General features: G+C 47.8%; 1 protein-coding gene across 2 annotated transcripts in view; it reads right to left on the bottom strand.

The window, feature by feature from the left end:
- Positions 1 to 15,743: 15,743 nt before the first annotated feature.
- The window catches only part of TBC1D31 (TBC1 domain family member 31), a gene marked incomplete at its 5' end in the record, with an annotated part of 48,293 nt that continues 38,660 nt past the window's right edge, over positions 15,744 to 25,376 (bottom strand). The window contains 5 exons of one of the 2 annotated variants that reach the window (XM_080909440.1): positions 15,744 to 15,972; positions 17,792 to 17,887; positions 20,527 to 20,647; positions 21,980 to 22,174; positions 23,233 to 23,373. In XM_080909440.1, the coding sequence (XP_080765566.1) occupies positions 15,839 to 15,972; positions 17,792 to 17,887; positions 20,527 to 20,647; positions 21,980 to 22,174; positions 23,233 to 23,373 (687 nt within the window). In that variant the 3' untranslated portion in view covers positions 15,744 to 15,838. The remainder of the gene's footprint in view (positions 15,973 to 17,791; positions 17,888 to 20,526; positions 20,648 to 21,979; positions 22,175 to 23,232; positions 23,374 to 25,376) is intronic. The other variant, XM_080909441.1, reaches the window with a different exon arrangement.

Genomic DNA, 25,376 nt, shown 5'->3' with positions numbered 1-25,376 from the left:
ACTGCTGCGCTGCTCAGTCGTGGGGTGGGGTGGGGGGCGGCCAGCCCTGGAGCTCTTCTATATGTACGGAGAATGCAGACACCAGAGAGGAACAGGGCTTCCGGTATTCAGCTACAAGCTTCTCATGCTGGCTCGCAGAGTCTCTTTCTCCCTCTTCCCTGTTTGGAAAAATGATTCTTAGTGCCCCAACAACGCTTCTTAGGGATTCTCACCTGTAGCCCAGGGATTGGTTTATCTCTGAAAGCCACCACCCTGCTCGCAAGTCAGAGGCTGGATCAGTCACTGCCTTGGCATAGTCATCTATGAAATACCTTCCTCTGCTTCAGCCTCAGGCTGAGCCGGCTTTCCCACTTGGTTGCACAACACTGAGGGCCTGGAACCCCTCCGGCCTTTGTAACAGTGAGGAGACAACCCTCTAGCCCCACAGAACCAACCCAAGGGATAGACAGAACCAAGGAGGACAGTGCGCTGGTCTTTTCTGTGCTCCTTGGCTCAAACTCTGTGGGTTCATACAAGGCCAACTTACCCAGGAACCCCTCCTTTTCTTGCACACTCCGTCCCTGTCCTGTGAAAGAATGACGGTCTAGTATTTGCCACTGACCTGTATGCTCAGTGTGCAAAGATTTTCTAGGTCAGTGGATCAGGCTGACCTTTGGGGAGCATGTCTGCTGGTCAGGCTACTCTTTCATGGCCTGGGAACCCACGGGCTCCATCTCGGGACTGAAGGAGGGGCACCTTCTGTGAATGAACTCTGACCTCTGAGGGAGTTACCTGTGCCTTCTCTCCAGACCAGATCCAGCCAGCTGTGGGATGGAACATTGGGAAGCCTGACTGGCTTGCACTGGGCTCTGCTGGAAGGAGGCTAAGATGAGGAGCTGAGCACAGGCATCTTGGGAGGAGACTCCAGGGGCAAATGTTGAGAGGGGGTCATGGGGCGTTGAACAGCATGAAAGGACACTTGTCTTGGGCAGGTAGTGGTCATCGGGGGTTCATGGACATGATGGGACACACAGGGGCTCAGTTCTCTGAGGACCGTGCGACACAGGATAGAATCCCACCTCAGCTTTCCAACCTGGAGGTGTTTTACTTGCCAGCCTGTCTAGCAGCGATTGGGGGCGGGGGCAGCTGGCCTGCCTAAGGTCCCACTGAGTGCATGTGGTGACAATGCAAGCAGGTGGTTGCAGGACGCTGTGACTGTGGGAGAGATGACATCAGGGGACAAAAGCCAGGCACTGGTAATCCCTGCGAAGGACCTGTGCCAGGAAACTCCACTCTGTCAAGGAGCCAGAACATGGGAAGAGCTCGTGCCCCTGGGCCATTGCCACTCTTCAAAGGACCTTAGAAAAGTAACTCTGGTGACTTAATCCAGCAGGACAATCACATTGTTTAAATCAGTGCAATTCAGAAAAGCAATCTATAAAGGAACATCTTTCCTCTTAGGACAGACTACGAAGGAACCCAATCCACAATCTCAGACAAGCCTCCCCTTGTTCCACCTTCTCTCCTCCCTCAGTCCTCAGGGACAAACCCACTAATCCCTCCTTGGCTCTCTGCCGTCTCCCTTCTTGCTCCTGAAAATGGACCAGCTCCTTCCTCCCACATCCTCCTCCCTCTTCCCGATCCCTGGGTCCCACTTGGTTTATTCTCAACATTCTCTGATTGTTAAGCATTGTCCAAGTCCAATCCCCTTCTAGTGAGACAGACCCTGGGGCAGAGAGAGTGTCCATGGGGTTTGCTATCTACACTGAGCCATATTTTTTTGTGCCTCCCCTACTTGAGACTGTCTAAGATGAGCCCATGCGATCTCTTCCATACTCGGCAATCCTGGAACACTTAGGCAAACTGGATCTCTAATACGGATGAGTTGCTGGGCCTCAGAACAAAGAAAAGGAAACTGAGGATGAGGAAGATTGAGTAGTTTGCCCAAGGCCATGCAGCTAGGAAGTGGCAGAGCCCAGGCACTGGGATTTCAAAGCCCATGTACTTCCTCTGTGAGCCCCGCTTTTTCTGCTTCTATTTCTACTCTTCAAGCTCTGTAGAGGCAGTCTCTCCTCAGCCCCAGAGAGTGAGCAGGGCAGAAAGAAGTATGTGGTGTTCCTCTTACCTGGACTTGACTCTGTTTGCTTGATAAATGATTGTGTGCCTCCCTTGAGAGGTAGCTCTTTGTAACCTATAGGGACCATTTCTCTCCCCACTACCCACTGTCTCCTCACAAAACAGCTCTCAAAAAACTGCTGAGAAGAACCATTGAGTGGAACTTACCTCTTCAGAGCCATGTCCTCAGCTCTTGGCTTCCACAGATCCAGATATTCTAGTCAAATCCTTTAGAAGAGTCAGAAGACTTGAATGTTGGTATCACTCATCACCCCACCCCCTGTCTCTGTACCCCTGGCAGACATTATTAATAGATCACTGAGCTCTTTTCGAGTGAACTGAGAACTAATTCCCCAGTGTGGCTTATAGGGAACTAGAGAATTCATCTGGAAACATCAAGAGAGATCCAAGAATATGAGGCAATCTACATGACAGACTATTGGGGCAATAAGACAGAGACAGAGATGGTTTTTAGAGAAAGAAACTGAGAAACTGAGGCACAAGGAGATTAATTAAATTCCTCAAGCACTCAGTAGCAGAGTCTGTGCTGGATTTCTCTCTGAAGCTCTTGCTCCTCTTTGTAACCCAATTCTCTAGTTGCTAGATTGTGTGTGTGTGTGTGTGTGTGTTTGAAGCAGGGTCTTGCTCTTTAGTCCAGGCTGGCTTGGAACTCACTATGTAGTTCAAGATGCTTTAAACCCACAGTAACCCTCCTTTGTCAGCTTCCAGCGTGTTTTGATTACAGGCACAATCTTAACCACACCTGGTTTTGTAATTAATAGTTCAAGTGGGAATCCTGTCTGGGAGCCTGATCCATCTGTAGGGGCATTAGGGGCAGGCAAGGCTTGTCTTAGTTTCTCGGCATTCCAACTTTCTATTCCAGTTAGGGATTGGCACAGAGCAGGTACAAAGTCAATGTCTATTGAACAGTAAGTGGTTAAGGGTCCCCAGATTGAGGAGTTAAGGGGTATGAATAGAAGACACTCTCATGGGGGCCAGGGCTTGCTTATGTACTGGATGGGAAACATCTAGAGGCTGTGGCTGAGCCCTGGGGGGATAGCACCTCCCCTGCCACATCACATCAAGGCCTGAAGCAGTGAGAAAATCACACAGTCTTGTTACCCAGTGACCCGAGACATGACATTAAATTGAAAATTAGTTGGTGTATTAATTAGACAAGCAAGTCGTTCCCTGTCAACACCAATCTATTCTTTCAGCATAAAATCAGAGCAGCGAAGGCAGGGCAGGGTGAAGTTCTCCAACATGTGTCTGCCGGGGGGGGGGGGGGTGTGTGTGTGTGGGGGAGGCAAGGCAGTAGGGTGGGAAAGAGAAGTGTCTGAGGGTTCTGCCAGATGCCCCCAGCCCATTCACCCACAAAACCTTCAGCTGCTTTTCAGCAAGGCCTCTCCCTCCAGCTTGATCTCCACTGGTTCTATCTTGAGCATCTTACAAAATCCCAGAGCCCTTCCCAGCATGCCCCACTTTCCTCCACTTCTTCTCCATCTTTTCTTCAAGGTCTACTTGAGCTTGGAAGCCTCTGATTTGGCTGTACTGGGTGGCTACGGAGCCCCTGGGATCTGCCTGTCTCTACTCCCCCTGCAGTGCAGGGGCTACAGATACGGGGTCTCAACTTAGGTTCTCCTGCTAGCACAGAGTCATCTCCCCAGTAATGGAGTATAAATGTTAAGAAATGACATCATGTGTTGTTGGTGACCACACTTATACAATTTGCAGACCCAACAAGAAAACACAGAGTCCCTTGTTCAAAAGAAAAGGAAAGTACCATTGGAGTTACTGAGCTAGAGGCTTTGGACTTTTTTTCCACCCTGTGGTCTTTGTCTTGGCTTGGTTTGAAATCCGTCCTTTGATGTTGTACTCTGTGGTGTGTTTGTGTGTGAGTGCTGAACAGAGTTAAAGATCTAGATATATGGTAGGGACTCTGAGCAGCTCGGGTCTTACAGGCTCAGCGTTAAAAGCATTATCTCAGGCACTTCTCCAGTAGCTGCTACCTAAGTGGGGATACTGACTTCCGTGGTTCTGGGGACGCTACACAAGGATACATCCCCCACCGGACCCAGACCTTCTAATAAGAGGTGCTTTGTAATTAAACTTTCTCTCTGGCTGGTACATTAATGGAAGCCGCTAAGCCAGGTGAGGCAACTCTGTCAAGGGTAATTGTGCAACTCAGGCACAACATTATGTTTGAAGGAAGGTCTGGGAGCTGATTTCACTGATAGGAACTGAAAGGACCGGTGCTTGGGCAGCCCAGCCCTGTGAGCTGCAAGTCAAAGCCACACACCCATTCGCTTTGTGAACTGGGGCCTCTTGGCTCTGTGTGTGTGGTGACAGAAGACACTGCCCCTCACAACTGTTGTTATACGGGTTGGAACTGGAACTAAATTCCTGTCCTGTTCTGGGTCTGGGCCTCAGGGCTGCGTATCCACCACCTGTCTCACCTGCAGGAGAGGAGTGGGAGGGTCCTTTCAGGTGAGTGTGTAACCCTTTCTTCTCTGGCTAGGGTTTCTGGCTGTGCCATCCAGTACATGGAGAGACTACATAGTGCCTACCAATCTGCTCCTGAATAATTTAGTGGAAAGGCGCATTTGGATAAAAAAAAAAAATAGTCCCGTTGTGCAACCTTGTAACTCGTTGGTCCCAGGAAAAGGGAGGCACAGAAGAGAAGCAGCCCTGTCTTCAAAGGAAGATCTCTGTAGTAGGGAAATGCCTCAAATGTCTCTTGCAATCAATCTTCAGATGTTCCCAGTTTCCACAGAGGTCCAGTATACTCTGCTTGCAGGTAACAAACCATCAATACAGAGGAGCCCTGCCTCACAGACAAAGAAAAGAAGGGAAGAAGGAAAAAAGGAAGGAAGGGAGGGAGGGAGGAAGGGAGAGAGGGAGGGAGGAAGGAAGGCAGAGAGAGAGGAAGGAAGGAAGAAAGGAAGGAAGGGAGGGAGGAAGGGAGGGAGGAGGAAGGAAGTGAGGGAGGGAGGAAGGAAGGAAGAAAGGAAGGAAGGGAGGGAAGAGGAAGGAAGTGAGGGAGGGAGGAAGAAAGGAAGGAAGGGAGGGAAGAGGAAGGAAGTGAGGGAGGGAGGAAGAAAGGAAGGAAGGGAGGAGGAATGAAGAAAGGGAAGGAGGGAGGAAGGGAGAGAGGAAGAAATGGAGGGAGGAAGGGAGAGAGGAAGGAATGGAGGGAGGAAGGGAGGGAGGAGGAAGTGAGGAAGGGAGGAGGAAGGAAGTGAGAGAGGAAGGAAGGAAGGAAGAAAGGAAGGAAGAGAGGGAGAAAGGGAGGGAGGAGGAAGGAAGGAAGGGAGGGAGAGAGGAATGAAGAAAGGGAAGGAGGGAGGAAGGGAGAGAGGAAGGAATGGAGGGAGGAAGGGAGGGAGGAGGAAGGAAGGGAGGGAGGAAGGGAGAGAGGGAGGGAGGAAGGAAGGAAGAAAGGAAGGAAGGGAGGGAGGGAGGAAGGAAGGGAGGGGAGAGGGAGGGGGGAAAGAAGAAAAGGAGGAAGGAAGGAAGGAAGAAATCATGAAGTCAGGCCATGAGATACATCAACCATCTGGTAAAGGGAAATTGCCATCAAATCTGATGACCTGAGTTCAACCCACTGGATTCTCAAGGTAAAGGAAGTATGACTTTCAACAAACACCCACGCGCATGCACACATGCACACTGAATAAATACAAAGGACTGACCTGGGCCATGGGGTTTCACAGAGACTGGGCCACCAATGCGGGAGTATGCCGGCACTGGACCTAGACCCCTACACATCTGTAGCAAATGTGCATTTCAGCCTTCACATGGGTCCCCTAACGTGTGGAGCACGGACTATTTTGGTCTCTGTTGCCTGCCATTAGATTTAGTTCCCCCCGACCTGAATTGCCTGATTGGGTCTCAGTGGGAGAGGATGTGTCTACACTTGCTGGGATTAGATGTCCCCAGGGGTGCTCCCCATTCTTTGAGGAGAAGGGGAGGGGGTAACAGGGCGAAGAGACTTGTCAGGGTGGAACTGGGACAAGAGGTGGGGGTGGGGTGCTGTGATCGGGATGTAAAGCGAATAAAAAAGTAAACTGTTGGAGAAAATAAATAAATACAAAGGAATGTAAGAAAGCAAAGATAAAACTATGAAAACAAGCATGGGGCCTTGAACATGAAGCAACCAAGCAAACATGACCCTGAACCATGGTCAGGGAGAGGGCAGGGCCGTGAGAACACAGCACAGACCAGCTCAAAGGCAGATGCCTCAGCAGTGGGAATGAGAAGGGTGTCTGTCTGCCTGTGGGGTGAGGGTGAGCCAGAGAGGACCTGGAGGACCATGAGGCTATGACTCCTCTCATGGGTGGTAGAACCATGAAAGTCACTGCAACGTTAGTAATGGCCACTCTAGTCACGAGGAGCTTATCGAGTTCCTTGGGGACATCTGGCCAACAGCAGGAGTGAGGCCACTTTTTTGCCTGTCTGAGTTATAGCCAATAACAACAGGCTGCCTCCTGCCTGGCTGTCCATTCATGAAGCTGAATCCAAGCTGGGAAGACTGACCTTCTGATACCCTGGACACAGGACTGTTTCCCTCCAGGCACATCTGAACAGTCTACCTTCTCACCCTTAACCTCTGCTCCCTTTGCCTGGACGGCTTCCCCCGGCCCTCTTCTCTCTCTCTTGTTTCTTCTTCTTAGCAGAGGTCCTAGTGCGCAAGTTTGGAGCCAATTCCTCTGAGCTTGCTCCAGCTAAGCAGTCCCTACTGAGAACTACTGAGGAAAGGCCAGGCAGAGGCCAGGTCAGGCCAGACATGGCTCTTAGCTAGGCTCGATCCCTGTCAAGTAAGTGGAAACGATGGGCTGAGGGTGAGATGAGAGAGAACGAGGTGTTAAGAGTCTCAATAATTCATACCAGCTGGCCTTCTGGTCTTGGCCCTTGGGTAAATGGAAAACTGCCCTTGGGGGTGACAGAACAGGAACAAACCTGTTCTTTTAATCTGCCCATAAGTTCTTCAGGTTTCCACTATCCAACACATCAACACATATGCACAAGAACACCCATATTTCTGCTCCGTTTGTTACTAACAGAACTTCAATCTTCTGGAATTAGAGACCTTCCTATGACTCCTAGAACCACCATAGAGGAGGAGGTAGTATGCATAATGAAACGTATTCCCTCCCTGACTTGGATGTTGAATGGCCATATTAAAGTGTCTGTGGGGCTTGGTTCTTCTTGGGCTCTCCCCCTCCCCCCCCCGGGCTCTCTTATTGGCTGTGGATAGATGGCTGTCTTCCCCCTGCACTCTCATAGGGTGCTCCCTCTGTGTGTGCTCAGGTTCTCCTTTCTCATAGACACTCTAGGTGGTTACAAAGACATGTGTTACTAAGTATGACGGGTATTCTTGATGGCTAAGTTGACTACAATTGGAATTAACTAAAACCCAAGCAGCAGGTGTGGTGGTTTAAATAGTAATGTCTCTCCACAGACTCATGTGTTTGAATGCTTGGCCCATAGGTCACCACTATTAGGAGGTATGGCCTTGTTGGAGTAGGTGTGGTCTTGTTGGAGTAGGTGTGGCCTTGTTGGAGTAGGGGTGGCCTTGTTGGAGGAGGTGTGGCCTTGTTGGAGTAGGTGTGGCCTTGTTGGAGTAGATGTGGCCTTGTTGGAGTAGGTGTGGCCTTGTTGAAATAGGTGTGACTTTGTTAAATAAACTATGCCACTATCTGGGAACCTGGAGCACAGTGGCCTACAGCCAGATCAACAGGTTGGAGACTGTCTTTCTCAGCATCACTTCCTTCCTGCTTCTATATGCTGGAGAGAGGGAGGGATGGGATGAATCTGGTCAGCTTCAGGAACTTCCTAGGGCCACTGAGTTGCTTACTTCCCCAGCTTAAGGAGCTTCTCTGTAGCATGGAGTTCTTACATATCAAATGACCTCTAAATACATTCAGACGTTCAGTATGTATCAAATGAGAATCTAGATCTGTGTGTTGTGAGTAGAACACACCATAGACGTCTGTGTGTTCATCTACATTGCAGGGCATCAGGTTGCTTCGGACAGAGAATAAAAGAACTGCATGTTGGAGGCAGTGGCAAAGAAATAGGCTGTTTCATTGGGAGGAGGAATCAGGAAGAAGGTAAATGGGGAAAGAGTTTCAGATGTGACCTTTGACCTGACCGTTGAAGGAAGAAATCCTGGTAGCGTAGAGGACAGTCAGGTGGAGGCAAGCAGTCTGTGTGCAGGTGACACTGGGAAAGACCTCTTTCTGCAGTTCCAGAAGGTACGGCCTGGAACACTTTGTTATCCTGTGGGCCTGAGCCGAGCCTGTAGTCCTGTGGGACGTGTACACTACCCACCTTGGACTATCTACTCTCCGGACACAATGCACACAAAGCCAGAGGTTCAGTCTGGAGCTCCCCTGTGGAGTGCTCTGGCTCCAGGCACCAGGAGCTGGGCTTGTGTTCACGTACACAAAGGCTCCCTACTGTCTTTGATGGTGGGACCCTGTCCCATTGCTGCGTTAAGACACCGTAACCAAGGGAACATATAACGGAAAGCATTTAACTGGGGTGGTGGGTTTGCTACACTTTCAGATCAGCCCATCACCGCCCTAGTGGAACACGGTAGCAGACCACCATGCCACCTGAACAGTGGCTGAGCGCTGACACCATATCTGTAATATGGGGGCGGAGACTGTGAGGCTGGGCCTGGCGTGGACCAGCAAGCCCACACCTCCCAAGTTTTCCTAAACAGTACACTAACAGGGCCCAAGGATTCGAATATAAAAGCCTATGGGGGCCATTCTCATCCAAACGGCCACAGACTGGAGAGTCCCAGGAGCTCCTGGGGACGTCTTGGGGAAGCTGCAAGGAGAGGCAGTGGAAGAAAGTGTGCACGTGAGCCCGCATGCTCGTAAATTCTTACCGGAGGCTCCTTCGGCTCAGTTAAGAGCGAAGTAGGAACACAGTAGGTGCCCAATAAATGTTTCGTAACACCACTGTGGAAACTATACAACAGCAAGCTCACAACAGTCTCTCTCTCTCTCTCCCATGCGCTTTCTCGCCAGGGAAGCAATCCATTGTGTGTGTTGATGGACGGAGAGACAGGCGAACAAAACCGCGAGTGTAGGTTGGCTGGTTCCAGAAGGGCGAGACACTGGGATTCTGGAAACGCTAACTAAACTCTAACCTCTGAGCATGCGCACTGGGCTTTCCACCAGGGTCTTGAGACTCAGGCCGGAAGCTGCTCGCAGGTGCCTCGTTAGCGCAGTAGGTAGCGCGTCAGTCTCATAATCTGAAGGTCGTGAGTTCGATCCTCACACGGGGCACAATGCTTTTGACCCTTCCAGGTCTAATTTCTCGCCAGAAGCGGGTTTTACTCTTTATAGTGGAGCGCTCGCCACACGGAAATTGTCTTGCTCTGGTTAGGCGTGCAGTGGCTGGCGTGTTCCAGGCGGACCTGCATTTTGTAAACTGGTGACGCGGACCTCCCCAGCGTGGGAGGTGGTACGTTTCTGCTGGGTGCAGGGATGGGTGTAGAGCGAGGGTCGAGGAGCCGTGCGGAAGGGGGCGGGTACCCGCCCAGGCGCCCTGTGTCTTTAGGGGTCTCAGCCACTTCTTCCGGCCGCAGACGTGCTACCACAGGTCAAATAGCAAGTTTCACGGGGACGTGTCGGATACCACCCCTCCCCCACCTCCCAAGCGGCTAAGGTCTCCGGAGAGCACCAGCAGGGAGGACTCTAGAGTTGCAGCCCTTCAGAAAGTCTTGGGACAGTGGCGAGTCTCTTTTTCTGCTGTGTTTACTTCGGTGACTGATTTGGGCGCTCAGAAGATAGGCACAGGGGGCTCTCTCTATTCCCTGGGATTCAAACTTCCCGGAAAACTCCCCGGATCGCCACAAGGTGCGTGAGTGGGTGCGTGGGCACCTACGTGGGGGCGTGGGTTCGTGCGTGGGTGTATGTTACACGCGTGTCTGTGTACATGCGTGGGTACATGGTTGGGTGCGTGGGTACCTGCGTGGGTGCGTGGTCATAACGTCGGTTCGGAGTCTAGTAATCCCTGTCACTTGGTTTTTCTCTTCCTCTATACACGTAGTGTCCTTGGCTTAGACAATCTTAGCAAGTGAACACTTGGTTCTACCGCGAGGTCCTTCCTTAAGGAGACCGACCCTGCCTTTCCCCTTTAACCATGTGGTTTCGGGTCTGGGATATAGGAATTACCAAAACTGGAAACGGAGCTTCTGGTCACTGTGCGGCTCAGGGTGAACTCTGGGCCATTGCATCTGGAGTCTTTCCTCTTACATACACCGTTTTGTTTGCTGAGTTTTTAGACAGGATTTCTCTGTGTAGCTCTGGCTGTCCTGGAACTCTCTCTGTAGACCAAGCTGGTCTCCAACTCACAGAGATCCTCCTGCTTCTACTTCTGGAGCATTTGGATTAAAGGCGTGAGCCTCCATTTTAGTCCTCTGCCTGTTTACTTCCTTCTTAGAGATAAATCAACATCCAAAGAGCTCTGACTATGGTCGCCTGGCTGCGCCTTGCTACCCATCGTTGACCTGGGTAATTGAAAAGCTTACGGGGTCCCTGCTACTGCAGCCTGCAGTCATAGACATTTCTTATTGTCGGCCAGCAGAGCCACCATGGAGATTCTCAGCTTTGCAGACAGATCATTTCTCCATTGATGTTTTACTGAAGTCAGTCCTTTGGGCTCAAAGTCTGAAGTTGGGAGGTGTGTATAGGGTCTATATATAAATCTACATTTCTGTTTCAAGCTTCCTAAGCTTTGAAGACTTTTATCCACACCAAGGATTCCTAAGATTTTCCCATTCATTTTGGTTCTGAGAAATTTTATGAGAACCTGGGCTCATTAAATAAATAAATAAATAAATATGCAAATAAAGTTTATTGAGAAAAGAACATGGATTTATTTTATTTTTGAGTGGAAAAATAACTTTATTGCGTCTGGGGATTTTGAAAGATCATCGGCTGCTTAGTGTAAGAGCGCTGTGAATGTCCACCTTCATATAGTGGACTCGAGGCTTGTCAGCTTAGCTTAGGTAATCTGAGGGGGGAGTTTTTATTTTAAAACAAGTCTTTAACACCAATTCTGGTTATACGTATAATTTAACCAGTTGTTAAAAATGAGCAAATTGGCACACTAATAAGATGAAAGTGCTTATTTAATTTCACACAATGAATGAAATCTTGGCTGAATTACCTGATGCTGTAACATGCAGAGAGCGTTTTCACCTTCAGAGCGGACAGCTAATGTGTTGGATACAGTAGTGTGCGCCGGTCCTCACAGCGCGTGGCAGGTGGGGGCAGGCGGGTTAGTTCAGTTATTCTCAGCTTCCCAGCAAGTCTGAGGCAAGCCTGGGCTGTGAGCCGATGTCTCAAGAGAACAGGCACACAAACCACCCACCTCACAAAGTTGATGATACTTTGATTTTGTAATTACCAATGTTAAGAACATTGCTTTGCATAAAAATGTACATTCTTTGCCGTTGCAGAAATTGTTGGAAATTCTGACCTGATCCCCAGCCAACGTTTGCTTAGTGACTTTTTTGAAACCCAAACAGTAATTTTGACATTTCTAGATAGATCCCAAACACTCTATCACTGAGCCATATCTGCAGCTCAAACAGCAATTTAAAAAACCAAACATCTTAATTTAAGACTACCCTAATTTGATACTTACAAGCCGAGGAATGACGGTAGGAATATATTAAACGTTTTTTTTTCTGTAATTAACCCATTATTTCTCTAAAGAACAAAAAACTTGGCATGTACCGCAAAAAAAAAAAAAAAAAAAAAAAACAACCCTTGGGGTTTATAACATACGATAATTTTGAATCACAGCTGAGATGTTTTAAGCAGTGGATATTGGTGATTCTTGCTGTGACATAATGGGGTGACCACATCAGGGACCATGGAAAACCCTTATGCACAGACAAATCAAGGCTGGTGGGCGATACTCTATAGGCTGATGTCTGTATGCAGGCAAGGGCTGGCACCAGTTAGGTCAAGGTGATATATGATTGGACGGTAGAGAGTGGGGCGGAGATAAAGTTTTGGTAAGGCAGGAGAGAAGAGGAAGGAGAATCAAGATGGAGCCTAAGGAGGGGGTTCTAGACCGGGTGGTCTTAATTGGCAATAGGTAAATATGATTATTTCTAAGGGTTTCTATGGGTCAATTTGTGTTATCTAGGTGAGCAGTTTACATCTTTGTCAAATGGTTATAAGCTTATAGTGTGGATGTATTGTGAATTGAGAATTTAACATATAAATCTGTTTGATAAATTATTGATTATTGAGTCATGATTTAACCGGGCTAGGGAGAATTTGAGCAAAGGCTCCGGCTGGCAGGGAGACAGCTGGGAGAAGGAGGCCGGCAGACCGCCTGTGTCTAGGAGTACTGGGGTACAGCGTGGAGCCACTGAGATAAAGATGCCCTGCAGTGTCATGTGGCCCTAATGGTGCCAACACTAGTGCTGGATAAAAAGATTACCACATTTTAATTTTTACAGCAACAATACTCAAAGTGCACGTTGCTAGCAGAGATCTAGAACCTGCCCAGTGTGCATGTGTGTTCAGAAGAGAGGCTGTGGTGGTGTAGGCACCAGGATCAGTATGTATTTGTTATTGAACTAAGTTTAGTTTGTTCAGAGACCTCTTACTATTGCCAAAGTTTCATGACTCCCCCATTCAGTGGCAGGACTCCAGACAGAGTCATGGCCTACAGTTTAAGGAGCTGGGGCTTACATCACACTGGATAATGCTGGGATCTCAGCTTTACCAAACAGGTCTATATTGGGTCTACTTGTCAATTAGCCAAGAAGCTATAGAGCCTCTTCCAGCTTAAGCATGCTGATCTTGTGTCTCTCCGATCCCAGCTCTGGAGGGAAGTACAGCTACATCCTGACTGATGGTGCAGGCCCAACACAAGCTGGGCAGGCTCCAGAGCTCAGCTAGCAGGTGCATTTTGAGTATAGCCCACCAGCCTTGGTTGTCTCTGCATGCGAGTCCTTTTCCATAGTCCCCTCATATGGTCACCCTGCCCTGAGTCTTTGTGCATGCTTACTTGTCAAGCTTGGGACAGTGTGGGTCCCCATGTTGTGGCAGAGATTCCTGTAGGCTGGGTCTGGCAGAAAGCCGGCCCTCCTAAGACTGTACTGGTGTACCCCCTTTGGGCTTTCAGTGCCCTCCAGTGTTGTCACCTATACTTCCCCGTGAGTTTATTATGTCTTTTGTTACGCTTGCTCTGTGTGGTTGTGTGGTTTGGACCAAGACTGGTACAATGACGTTAAGCATCAAATTCAAAATCTCTGATAAGTCATAAATCATGCCACATACAGCCCTTGTCCATGTCAACATCTGTGGTGGTCCCTTTGGAAAGGCTTTTACCAACATACACAAATGTGTTGAGCACTGGAAGAAAGTCCTATGAACCAATGAGAAGGCCTGTGGCCAACACCATTTGGCTCCCAGCACAGGGGTTGCTGAGATGTCTCAGTTGGTGAAGTGCCAACACAAGGTGGATAGCAGCTGGTAAATGACAGCACTGTTGCTTTCTGCCTTCCATGTGCCTGCACAAGCATACGCATGTGCACACTGCCTGCCCCACCCCCGCCCGAGTTTCATGCTGGAGTGTAGCCAGATGTGGACTTAGCTGAAGCCCAATAATAGTCTGTGCCAGAGAGTTTTACAAACAGCAATCATGCAGAGGTTGTTCACATACTCAAGCGTGTCCCGGAGAAACTCTCTGAGGCGCTCAGAACATGAAACACTTTAGTCAAGTTCAATGTTTATTCAATTGCAGAGAGTTCACACAAAATTCTTTTTTTTTAAAGTAACAAACAAAAAACAAAGAAAACTAACCTTGCTAAGATTATGGATGCAGTGTTAAGCAGGAAGAGTTAATAGGAAATGCACTTTATATATTTAATTAAATGTGAGAACCTCTGAGACGGCAACTCAGAACATGTGGCTATTTAGCTCAGAAAATAAGAGAATGTAGTAGAAAACTGTACAATCTCTTGTGCAAGGCATGGAAGCACCACCTGTCAATAAAATGCTGTTGGCCTATTAGCTTAGGCAGGAAATAGGGAGGTGGGAGTTGTGGTAGAGAGATTTCTGGGACAGAGTCCCGTGCGGGAAGGATTTGCTCAAACTCTGAGAAATATGGTTGCATGAAACTGAAGGAGAGGTAACCAGTCATGTGGTATGACTGAGACTCCTTTAAACAGGGTAACTGAGTTTTAAGCTAGCTGAAACAAGCCAAAGCTACTGACCAAGGCAATTACTTACAAATAATTCAGTCTGAGTTGTTATTTCTGGAACTTGTTCGAGGGTGGAAAGCCCAAGGTTACAGAAAAGCATCTTCATTTGGGTAGGAGTACTCTTAAATGCCTTTTGCTATAAGGATGGAAACTTTAAAAAAAATGAGGTATCATATACAATTCTATGTCCAAGGTCACACGTGAGCACACACACACACATACACACACACACACACACACACACACTTATAGAGGTAATTAGAGTAGGTATAAATTCAGCCAAAAAGGATCTAAATGGGATGGAGAGATGACCCAGCACTTATGAGCACTTACCCTTGCAGAGGACCTGAGTTTGAGTCACAGAACTCACATGATGGTTCACAACCACCTGTTAATTCCTGTTCCACGGGATTTGACACCTTTTCTGACTTCTTGGGGCTCCTGCATGCATGCACTGCACACAAACACACACAGGCACACATATATACACAGATTAAATCCTTTTCTTTTAATGGACTTAAGAGCTAATGTTTGCAACACATGGCTGACGGTGGCAGGCAGACCCACAGCGTTTTACAACTTGAATGCACCTACCACCTTCTACACTTTGTCCTCTATTTCCACGGCAGTACACCATCAAAGGCCTGTACTGTAATCACTGAAAAGGTCCAGGCTGAGGAAGTACTCCTGAGAACCCAATGTCTGCACAGAGTCTGCACATATAGTATCTCATTATTATGGCTCTTTATGGACAATAAAGAGCATTTTCTAGATGTATTTGTTTTACCACAAGATTCTTGTTAGTGACCCCAGAAAACAGAATTACTGCAAAGTACCACAGATCTATCAAGCACTGGGCTGGGAGCTTCAGACACCTGTTGAATTATCTTCACAGGTACTCGGGTGAAAGGAGGCCCAGCAGCAGGAGAAGCTGAGCCAGAGTCAGTGCTGTGCTGGGTGGGGTCACAGCACGAGGCCCAGCAGAGCCCAGTGCAGAACACCAGTCTGCCGTTCAGGCCGTCTCACTACTGCAGGGCTCGGTCAACCTGCTTGTTACTGGAGTGAGACCCAGATTTTGTTTGAAATCACATGTTTATCTGTGTGTGATGGGCACGTGAGTGTGTGGCAACAAGAGTGTAGCTTGGTTCTCTCCTAGTCTGTGAGCCAGCCTGGGAACTCAGGTCTCAGCAGCCTCCTTGGCTGGAGTCCTGCTGTTTATTTCTCCATTTATCTTTAAAATTAGCCCCGTCAGCCAAAGTCTGTGCTGCTCTTTGTAAGCAAAGAAGACAGCTCAGCTTTGATGGTTTCCAAAAATCTTTATTTTTGGCCTTTACAAGCCAAAGCATTATAATTCAATAGAAAACATAATTTTATACACATATTTCTCTATATAAAAGGCTGATCTTTACAAAATATTAGAATAAATAGTTGAAAAATCAGTGTCATTGATTTTAAAAAGGTATCTCTGATTGCTTCATGGCAAAATGCCTTCTATGTCACCAACAGATGAGGGTGCTGATGTTGGCTCCGGGCCTGGGCCATGAGTCTCCTGCGAAGATTTCGCACATTTCTGAGAAGATCATGTTCCATGTGGTGCCATTCTGTTGGCTTATTTCTTGAAAAAACTGGAAAATAAAATTTATAGTATCAATAAAGCATTTACTAATAAAGTATTTACCTTCAGTGCAATTGTTAGAATAGTCAATAACAAAACCAATATATAAAAACAAATTTCTTCAACAAAAAGCCAACCATATTACCCTGCCCTCTGTGGTTTCACTTCCCAGTCGAAGGAGCTTTAGCTGTTGTTGCTGTTGCTAGCTGAATGTCAGCAGAGAGCTCTCAGCTCTTGGACTGAGCACACACTGTGTGTATAAACTAGATACAGAGCTGGGCTGGGAAGCTGAGCTCTTCAGGACAGCACACCTTACCATGGTGCTCAGTGGAAGGGAGAGCAGACTGCAGGTCATGAGCTAAAGCACACTCCACAGCCAAGTCCCCCAAACACAGACATCTGCAGTGCAGGGGAGTCAGGTCAGCACTGAAGTAACAGCTGCTGGATGGGGGCTGGAAACCCTGGGGCAGAGGGAGGACCCTCTCCATATGTAAATGGCTTCGGCTTCTGAAAAGCAGGCAGTCATTCCACTTTCATTTGCTGCCAAATAACCCGCTGGTTCCTCCCTTATCCCTCTGAAGTGCAGATCATCTGGGTATGCAGAGCTCCAGTTGTGTGCGTGTGTGCGTGTGTGTGTGTGTGTGTGTGTGTGCGTGTGTGCGTGTGTGTGTGTGTGTGTGTGTGTGTGTGTGTGTGTGTGTGTGTGTGTGTGTCCCTGCTGCAGGCTGGAGACTCAGGGTGGGCTCCAGCCGCTTGAGTAAGATGGTGAACCTTGTCTACCAAAACAAAATACTTAAGTCTGAACAAAGGACAAGGTTTAATTATTCTCTGGCATAGAACTTACAGATGTGCACAACAGGAGTCAGCAAAGATGTTTCACATGATACTGGAATTTCACCATTTGTCATTAGTCACAGTTCTTATAAAGCTTGTCTTCTAGGGATCTTGTATAAAAGGTTGTTCTAAGAGAGCTCAAAAGGCCTCTCCAAAAAAAAAAAAAAAAAAACAAATTTGCCTTATCTAGACAACAGCTTTATTGGAGTCAGTTAAAAGTCTAACAGATTTTCTTGTCCTCTCCTTATTAGATTTTAAAAATTATATACTGTATATGTATGTATATGTGTGTGTGTGAATATAGTGGGTTTTTTGTATATGTATGTATATGTGTGTGTGTGAATATAGTGGGTTTTTTATATATGTATGTATATGTGTGTGTGTGAATATAGTGGGTTTTTTGTATATGTATGTATATGTGTGTGTGTGAATATAGTGGGTTTTTTGTTTTGGTGATAACCCAGGCCCGACACTGAGCCTCATCAGCAGCCTCTGCAGGCTGGTCTGGCCTCCATGTGTCTTCTTAGCCTCCCCAGTGCTGGGATTACACGCATGCATCTATAGTCACCCACCCACTTTTCTGAGTTATTGATTCTACTGGGAAATGATTAGCTCCTTAAGGGCCAACTCATGATCTTAGCCCTAGCCTGCCCTGGGAACAAATCAAGTGATCCCTAGATCACAAGTCACCTAGCCAGTCCCCACCCCTTCACAGTCGTCAGTCAACCTGCTGAACTCTTTCAGGGGGGTGGGGTGGGAAGCGTTGGACTGTTACTAGTCCAGTCAGTGTCCAAGTCTGCTAAAGAAATGGAGTCAGATGACCTGTGTCTGAGGCTGCTCCTCATTCTGTCTTCCCCAGCAGAGCTGCGAGGTTCCCACTGCCCCATTCTCCTTCCTCCTGCCAGTGCCCTGGGAAACACACCATGTGCTTAACCTCCCGTTAGTCTCCACTCTGCTTAAATAACACACGGAGTCGTCCGTGTTTATCCACTTACTCTGTGTTGAGGGATCCATGTCAGAAACATCATTTAATTGTGAGGTCTGAGGCAAATAGGTTGGGTCCATGTGTTGTCTTTGCAACCAAGGCACTTCTGCTCGGAAGAGGAGAGAAGAAAGTGTGTGAGTGAGCAGAAACTCCCACGGATGGTTACCATTACTTTCTTGCTCTGAGAAGAACACTGCTGTCTGCAGAAATAGTCGTACACCGTACACAAGCTCTGCTAATGGCTTTGTAAGAACATTTTCAGCTAAAACAAAGGCCAACAAATAGCTAAGAAATAGACACCAGGGCCAGAAGCGTGGCTTGGTGGGAGAGCACTCGGCCAGCACACACGAGGTCCCAGATGCCTTTCCCTAAGGATGAAGAGACTACGGAGTGTCACCGAGGAGCAGAATGGCGTGCCTAAGTGGGCTACCAGGGCACAGACAGCAAATCAGAAGCTGGGACCCTGATCACAGTAATGAACACAACCGCAGACGCTCAGGAGCCCTTCTGCTCACTAACTGCTCTCCTCACCATGGAAACCGCAAAGGCTGATGAGAAGCTACGCAGGTCAAGGCACTTGCTGCCAAACTTGAGTCATTCCCTGGGACAACGGAGTGAGTGGATGGAGAGAATCCTCTTATAGCCACGCGCCCGGTACAAAAATGAAATAAAACTGTGTCACCTTCAGTTGTGTCTCTCTCCCGACCTCCATTGCTCCACGTCTGATAACAAGGCCTTCTGGAGTCTGTCTCACCTGTACCATCATGATCAGCATCTGCATCACTATCATCAGAAACGCTTGACAGGGAGGGAATGGAGCCAGCCTCCAAATGCCCGGGGATGACACAGCCAGGCTCTGGCTCCTCTTACCCTTCCTATCGGTCTGCTCCTGCCTCTCACGATCCCGGCTACTCTGTCACCTCCCGAGGCTGTTCAGTGATAGTTTCCTGCTCAGCCAAGCACTGGCCTCTGCCCCAGCAGTATCTCAAGAATGGCTGAGCCTTGTAGCTAGGCTGGCCACTGCTTCAGCCCTGCTCCGCTTACTGCAGCCAGACATCACCACCAATGCAGTTCTGCACGTGTGGATTTAAAGCAATTGCAACTTACTGAAAGATGCTCCCCAAACCACATCTGAACCTTTGGAGAACAGAGAGGAAGTGTCCCTGCTTTCTGAGCTGCAGCCGGATGCTTTTCTTCCCTCAAAGCACATTCTTCAAGGCTTCAGAACTGACTCATTTTTTTCATTCGTGGGTGCACATGGGTATGTGGATGTGCAGGCATGTGTGTCTGTGTGCATATGGGGGACAGAAACTGATGTCAGGTGTGTGCTGCCCACTTTCTCTACTGAGGCTGACTCTTACTGCATCTCAGACATTGCTCAATTCAGCTTGTCCAACTGGCCCGCTGCTCCAGGGTTCCCATGTCTGTCTCTGGAGAGCTGGGATTATAAGCAGTCTACCATGCTCTCCTGACACCTGGGTGGTGTGGAGTCAGAATTCCCGTCTTCACGGTGGCTCAGAGAATACTTGAGCTATCTCCCCAGCCCCTGACAGTTCTAAAAACTAACACTTATTAATGAGTTCACATCACATACACTAGGAAATGCCAAGGGAACCAGCAGTGTACACCAGCTCCCTTGCTCCTCCAACTCTTGAGCACTGGCCTGGAGCTTCCCCAGGCTGTGACATGCAGCCAGTTGAGTAGCCTGGTAACAGTCTGGGGCCCCACTGCTCAGCCCAGCACAAGAAACCCTTTGTCGGAAGCACGGGATAGTCTATTTACAGCAGAAGATGATTTCCCTCTGTGGACACAGTCATCCTCTCTGCCCTCACATTTCACTATGCAGCTCAGACAGACCTGAACCTCACCACACCCTCAGCTTCCTGAGTGTTTACATTACAGGTACAGATTACCACACCAAGCCTGAACACATACTCGGACTTTATACTATAAGTAGGCAAACTGTACCAGTGAAGCTATTATTAAAAGGTAATAATCATATACTATAAAGAGACTGGCAGTAGGAAATGCAGTAAAGAGACCTTTCCCATTCTGCTTTAGAACGTTCAATTACAATGTTCATCTAACGCTAACTTGTCTGTCTTATTTACTGTGTGGATGTGTATGCACCCGTGTGCCATACTGCACAGGTGGAGGTGGGAAGATGTCGGGGAGTGAGTTTTCTCCATCACTTGGACCCAGGAATTTGACACAGACTGTCAGGCATGGTACAAGGGGTCTTCACCCACTGACTCATCTTAACCAGCCCAGTACAATTTTGACTTTTCAGCTGAATGGTAGTAAGCCAGGTTCTGTAAAGTCTTGTGCTGCTGAACACTGTTGTTCTGGATCTAGCAAAGCATATATCCTTACTAAAATCAGAATAGTTCTTACGGAACAAAGCAGATTCCAGATTAAGAAAGCAAGAAAGACCACAGTCCTTTGGAATCAGACAGCCCCATGGGGCGCTAGAGGTTCCTTTTGTTTATTGCCTGGTGAGGTTTGTGCTGGGACTGAGCTTGGGTTTCTCATATGTGAGGTAAGCACTCTCTTGCTAAACTCTGTCCTAAGAGGAACTCTGTATTTATCAGCTCTACGCATGCAGCCTACCATCCACCCCTTATACCCGCCAGCCTGAAGCACAATGTGAATGAACGTAACAGAGAGCTGTAGAGTTTATTCACGGTAACAGAGCATGCTAAGGACCGTAACAGCACAGACCCTGTCGATACTGTAGACACTCACCTTCATGCTCCAAAGCTGCACTTGTCTCCTGCCTTAAAAACCACTTCCTAGAGGCATCTGAAAGGGCAGAGGCTTTCTTTTCTGATTGCAAATGGAATTGCTTCTCTTCAGCTTCCTTCCACTGTACACACATGGGGAAAAAGACCATTAGAAACTGAGAACAGGCAGCTCCTCCATTTCCCTCTGCTCTCTTCATGGGATGAAACACACAGGACTTGTGTGGTGTTGTGCATTTGGGGTGCCCAGGCACAGTCAGGTCTCTGCACATGAAACACAAAGCTCAGTGTCAGCTCTGCCAGACAAAAGCAACTGTTTCACAGGTTCCAGGACTTAGTCAGACTCAGCTAACTGAATTCCCGCTATGGAAATTTATTCTATTACTGTGAATGCCGTGCTTCAGCTACAAAGACTAGAAAAGCAAGAGACCTCTTTGCTTGGCTCTGGAACACACATCAACCATAAAAGGCTAGTGATTCCTACTAGCCCCAGCCTTTTTCTCCTATAATATGAGAAAATTCATCTTAAAATGAGTTCAGAGGATGCCTAAGTAGTGAATTTAGAAATCTAGAAATGCTACACAGAAACACACACATGAATTTTGTGAGTAAAATGCCAATTCATTAAATACAAACTTTAAAGAATCTTACAAAGGACAGCAGAGATCATTTCCCCTCTACTTATCAGGGCACAGCCTCCTGCTTTCCTAAGACCACACAACAGCAGAGGCGGCTTTAGAACTCAGGAAGCTGCACACAACGGATTGTGCAGGAAATACTCAGTCCACCCTCAAGTTGTTATTTCACCTCAAGTAAATTTTACCAAAGTTACAGTCTGTTGACATAGTGCCAGCAATCCTTGTCTTAAAGGGAGGACTCTCCCAACAGTGTTCCTATACCTAATGTCAGTTTTTTGGGTACTACCTCAACCTTCTTTCCTATCCTTGAATAAAAGGGCTATAAGGCAGGTTCCCTCACTGGGGTAACGGAGAGGAAGGTGAACCTGGGACCGGGCACTGATGCTAACTACCTAAAGCCTGGACCTCCCAGGCCAGCAACGTCCTGGGAAAGGTCACTTACGGCTCCAGAGAGGTTGGGTCAGCCAGAAGATATACAGCAGTGACTCCAGCATCCCTGAGTGAGTGACAGGGTGACAAAGGTCACGCAGAGGCACAGAGCAGGAAGGGGAGCATGACAACAGTGTGCCACCTCATCCTCCTTATAGTGCTGCTGCTTTGGGTCTGCCATTTAAATTCTCTTTACATTAAGCTGAGACATGCAGAGCAGAAAGACATCGGCTCACTTGTAGGTAGTGTCAGGATTACACGATCATCTTGGCTAGCTCCCATTATATTCTAATCATTGAACTCGGTGGTGGAGTGCCTGCCTTGGGACGGGAAGGCTCTGGGTCCAGTCCCAGCTGTCACACCAGCCAGCAGTCTGTAAGCTTCCCTCACCTTCTTAGCCTCCTCCTCCATTATTGCATTTAACACTTGGACTTCTTTCCATCTGTTCTTGCGGAGGAGAGTGGCAACTTCACAGTAGCCCTCGCTGCGCTGTTCATCCTCACGCTTCTGCTTATGCAAAGCCTGAATCTGCCAGTCAGCATTCAGGCAGGCTTGCTCCGCCTTTGCCAAATTGTCCTCCATCACCTAAGATAAAGTAAATCCCAGAAAGATGTGGGCATCCACCTTCTGTATCCAAGAATCTACTTAGCCTGGGTGGTGTGGTACAGTCAACAGGGTGTTTATAAAAAACTTGACTTCTAGGCCCCACATAAATCCATCGCTCGGGCAGCCTGTACTTTTTAAAAGCTTTTAGAGCTGACTGTGGTGTCTGGGGAGATGAGAGGGGACAGGGGAGAGGTTGCAAGTCCAAGGCCAGTTCAAATTTAAGTGGTAACCAAACCCTCTCTTCACAACAGCAGCACTAGGCTCCAGAAGTGACTCTGCCTCACAGTCTACACTGAGAACATCCGTGTTAGAGAAAGGGCAAGGTTCAACAACTTCTGGTTTTAACACCCGAGAAGCAGCTGGAAAGAAGTCCCCTTTCAGATGTTCAGAAACCTGGGAAGGGAAACAAAACAGTATGGTGTATTGGAGGCATCAGCTAAGAGATGGGTGCCCCATTAGTCCTAACTTTTACAACAGTGCCAGCCTTCGACACTCTCACTTAACACTGTGTTAAGGGACAGTAGATAAAGTTCTTTCTGAGTGTCTCTTGTCCCATCTCAATACACTTCAGCAGCATTTCCTAAGGGGCAGTTCACAAGAAATGCAGAAAACAACTGGAAATATTTTTTAAGACCTTAGCAATATACAGTATCCTCAATGCTGTCATAAGCCCTCATTTTACAACAGTATTTCCAATCCTAAGTTACTGGATAAAATGCCTTGGAAATTCCTGTCTGCCTGGTAGAACTGGGGTTCTGCAACTTTAGTGCTGCCCAGAAACAATTCCAGAGAATGCAGGGCTAAACAACGTGGACCTTACTGAGTTCTCCTATGCTTTCTTCTGTCTTACTGTCCTCTCACAGGATGCAGTCCGTACCATGAACAGAAAGCCCTGGGACACCTAAAGACCCAGACAAGCAAATAACTGAATCTCTGCAACTTCAAACACTTTCAAATGTGTGCTCTCGGAAGTCCAGCTCGAAGCTCACATTATGTCTAAGTTCACACCACGTGGGCCACACTCAGCAGACTCTTACCCTCTGAGCCCTTCTGCTCCCCATCTGGCTGTTTTCTAACAGCTTCTGGAACGTGTATTCTTCCAGAGCCACTTTATGCCTATGGGCATCTGTATCTTCTCGAATTTCCTTTGCAATAGCCTCTTGACTTGTAGTAAGATCCTGTTAAACACAAAGGGACTTTGCTTTGTTCAGGCTCCAAGGACAATTGTCACTTTCTCAGTGTCAAAGAAAAAAGGGAAGCGGTGACTTTGCTGACCACTTCAGGGTCCCTGAAAAGAGAATGGCAGACATGCTCACAATCAACTTCGGAATTCTCCGAGTTAACAGAACAGCATGCTGTGGCACATGTCTCAAGAAGAAGGCATCCATTCCTACCCCACCCACAAACGCTCCAGCAGCCCTGGCAGGACACCCTGTGTAAGGTGTGAGTCAAGATCTGAGTGCACAGACCTGAGAGAGTCCCATGCTCTCTCTGGTTGTCAGTGAAATTTCACACAATCAGAAAGTGAAGTTGAAGCTGGGATTGCAGGCTGTCTTGCTGAATGCTCAGACAAGACCCAAAGCTCTTGGATCCTACGGCATTTCATTACTCAGCTCTGGAAAGGAATAAAAGCACCAAGTCATGCTATGGCAAGGATGAACCTCAGAAACATTATGCTAGGTGAAAGAAGCCACCTTGGAGGACACTGTATATATGTTGCATGCATAGGGGACACCCAGGATAGGCAAATCCACAGACAAGGGCAGTAGAGCAGTAGTTGCCAGCGGCAGGGAAATGGGACTAATGCTAATGGTACAGCAGCTGGGCACGTGAAAAGCAAACAGCCTTCATGACGGTAAGGTAAGAAGGCAGAACACAGACTGTGTGCCGGCTGACTCCCTGAGCCCAGGCCTGTGTGCTCTTCAGCACTGCACAGAGCACCAGGAGCCACTTCCTCTTCTTTCAGGATCCATGTTAAATTGCGTGCGTGCATGCATGTGCACATGAGTGCGTGTGTGCACATGTGTGTGTGTATGTGAAGTGAATTGGAGTTATAGTTGTGAGCCACCTGACATCTTGCTGGGAACTACACTCTGGTCCTCTGCAGGGTAGCGCATGCTCTTAACCACTAAAGCTTACTCAGTGTTAAAGCTATGATGAAAACCCAGTCCCCAGGACTTCATTCTTTAAAAACAGAGTTTATTTTACATGTATGGGCATTCTGCTTGCACATGTGTATGAACCATGTGTATACAATGTCCGTGGAGGTCAGAGAGGGAGCTGGAGTTACAGATCGTTGTGAGACAGACCATGTGGACACTCATAACCACGTTCTAGGACTTATTTCTTGATCTGCAACTCCAGGTCAGAAGAGGGCACTACATTACCCATCCTTCCTCTGCAACTCCAGGTTAGAAGAGGGCACTACATTACCCATCCTTCCTCTGCAACTCCAGGTCAGAAGAGGGCACTACATTACCCATCCTTCCTCTGCAACTCGAGGTCAGAAGAGGGCACTACATTACCCATCCTTCCTCTGCAACTTGAGGTACAGATGGTTTTTAGATGCTGTGTATGTGCTGGGAATTGAACCCATGTCCTCTGGAAGAACAGCCAGGCCTCTTAACCACTCAGCTGTCTCTCCAGCCCAGACACGTAAGTCTAAATAAGGGATGGCTCAATAGCAGCTAACTATGAAGGTCCATAGCCATTGAGAAAGAGTACTCTTTAGTAACAAAATGCTTTTCTCAAACAAAACTTGCATTAACAGCTCTTTTCAATGGTAAAATATGTAACTATACATTTGTTGATTTAATTCCACATAATTCTAATTTAAAACATTTCCCATTTCTTGCTCTGTGTTCCTTCAATCCCAAAGGTTCAGGGAATCTTTCTTATCTGAAGCACTTCAGTGTGAAGCAGTTTAGATTTGGGAGGGGTCTGGATTCTGAGCGCCGTGAGGGTGGAAAAGTTCCCGACATGAGAGATTTCCGACTCAGGTCTTTAGACTGGGTGTTTTCCATCACTGTCACACAGGGGAGCTTAGCAAACAGGAAGAGAAAGATTTTGAGGCAAAACTTGGGCTCAGGCTGGTACTGGGAAGTGCACTCTTCCATTTGCTAAGTTACATGTTATTCTGCTCAAAGGAAAAACAGAATGAACACTATACACCACAAGGGGG

This window comes from Micromys minutus (genome assembly GCF_963924665.1).
Source record: "Micromys minutus genome assembly, chromosome: 33".
Classification (NCBI taxonomy): Eukaryota; Metazoa; Chordata; class Mammalia; order Rodentia; family Muridae; genus Micromys; species Micromys minutus.
The sequence above is the reverse complement of the archived record's forward strand: the minus strand, read 5'-3'. Positions and strand labels throughout refer to the sequence as shown.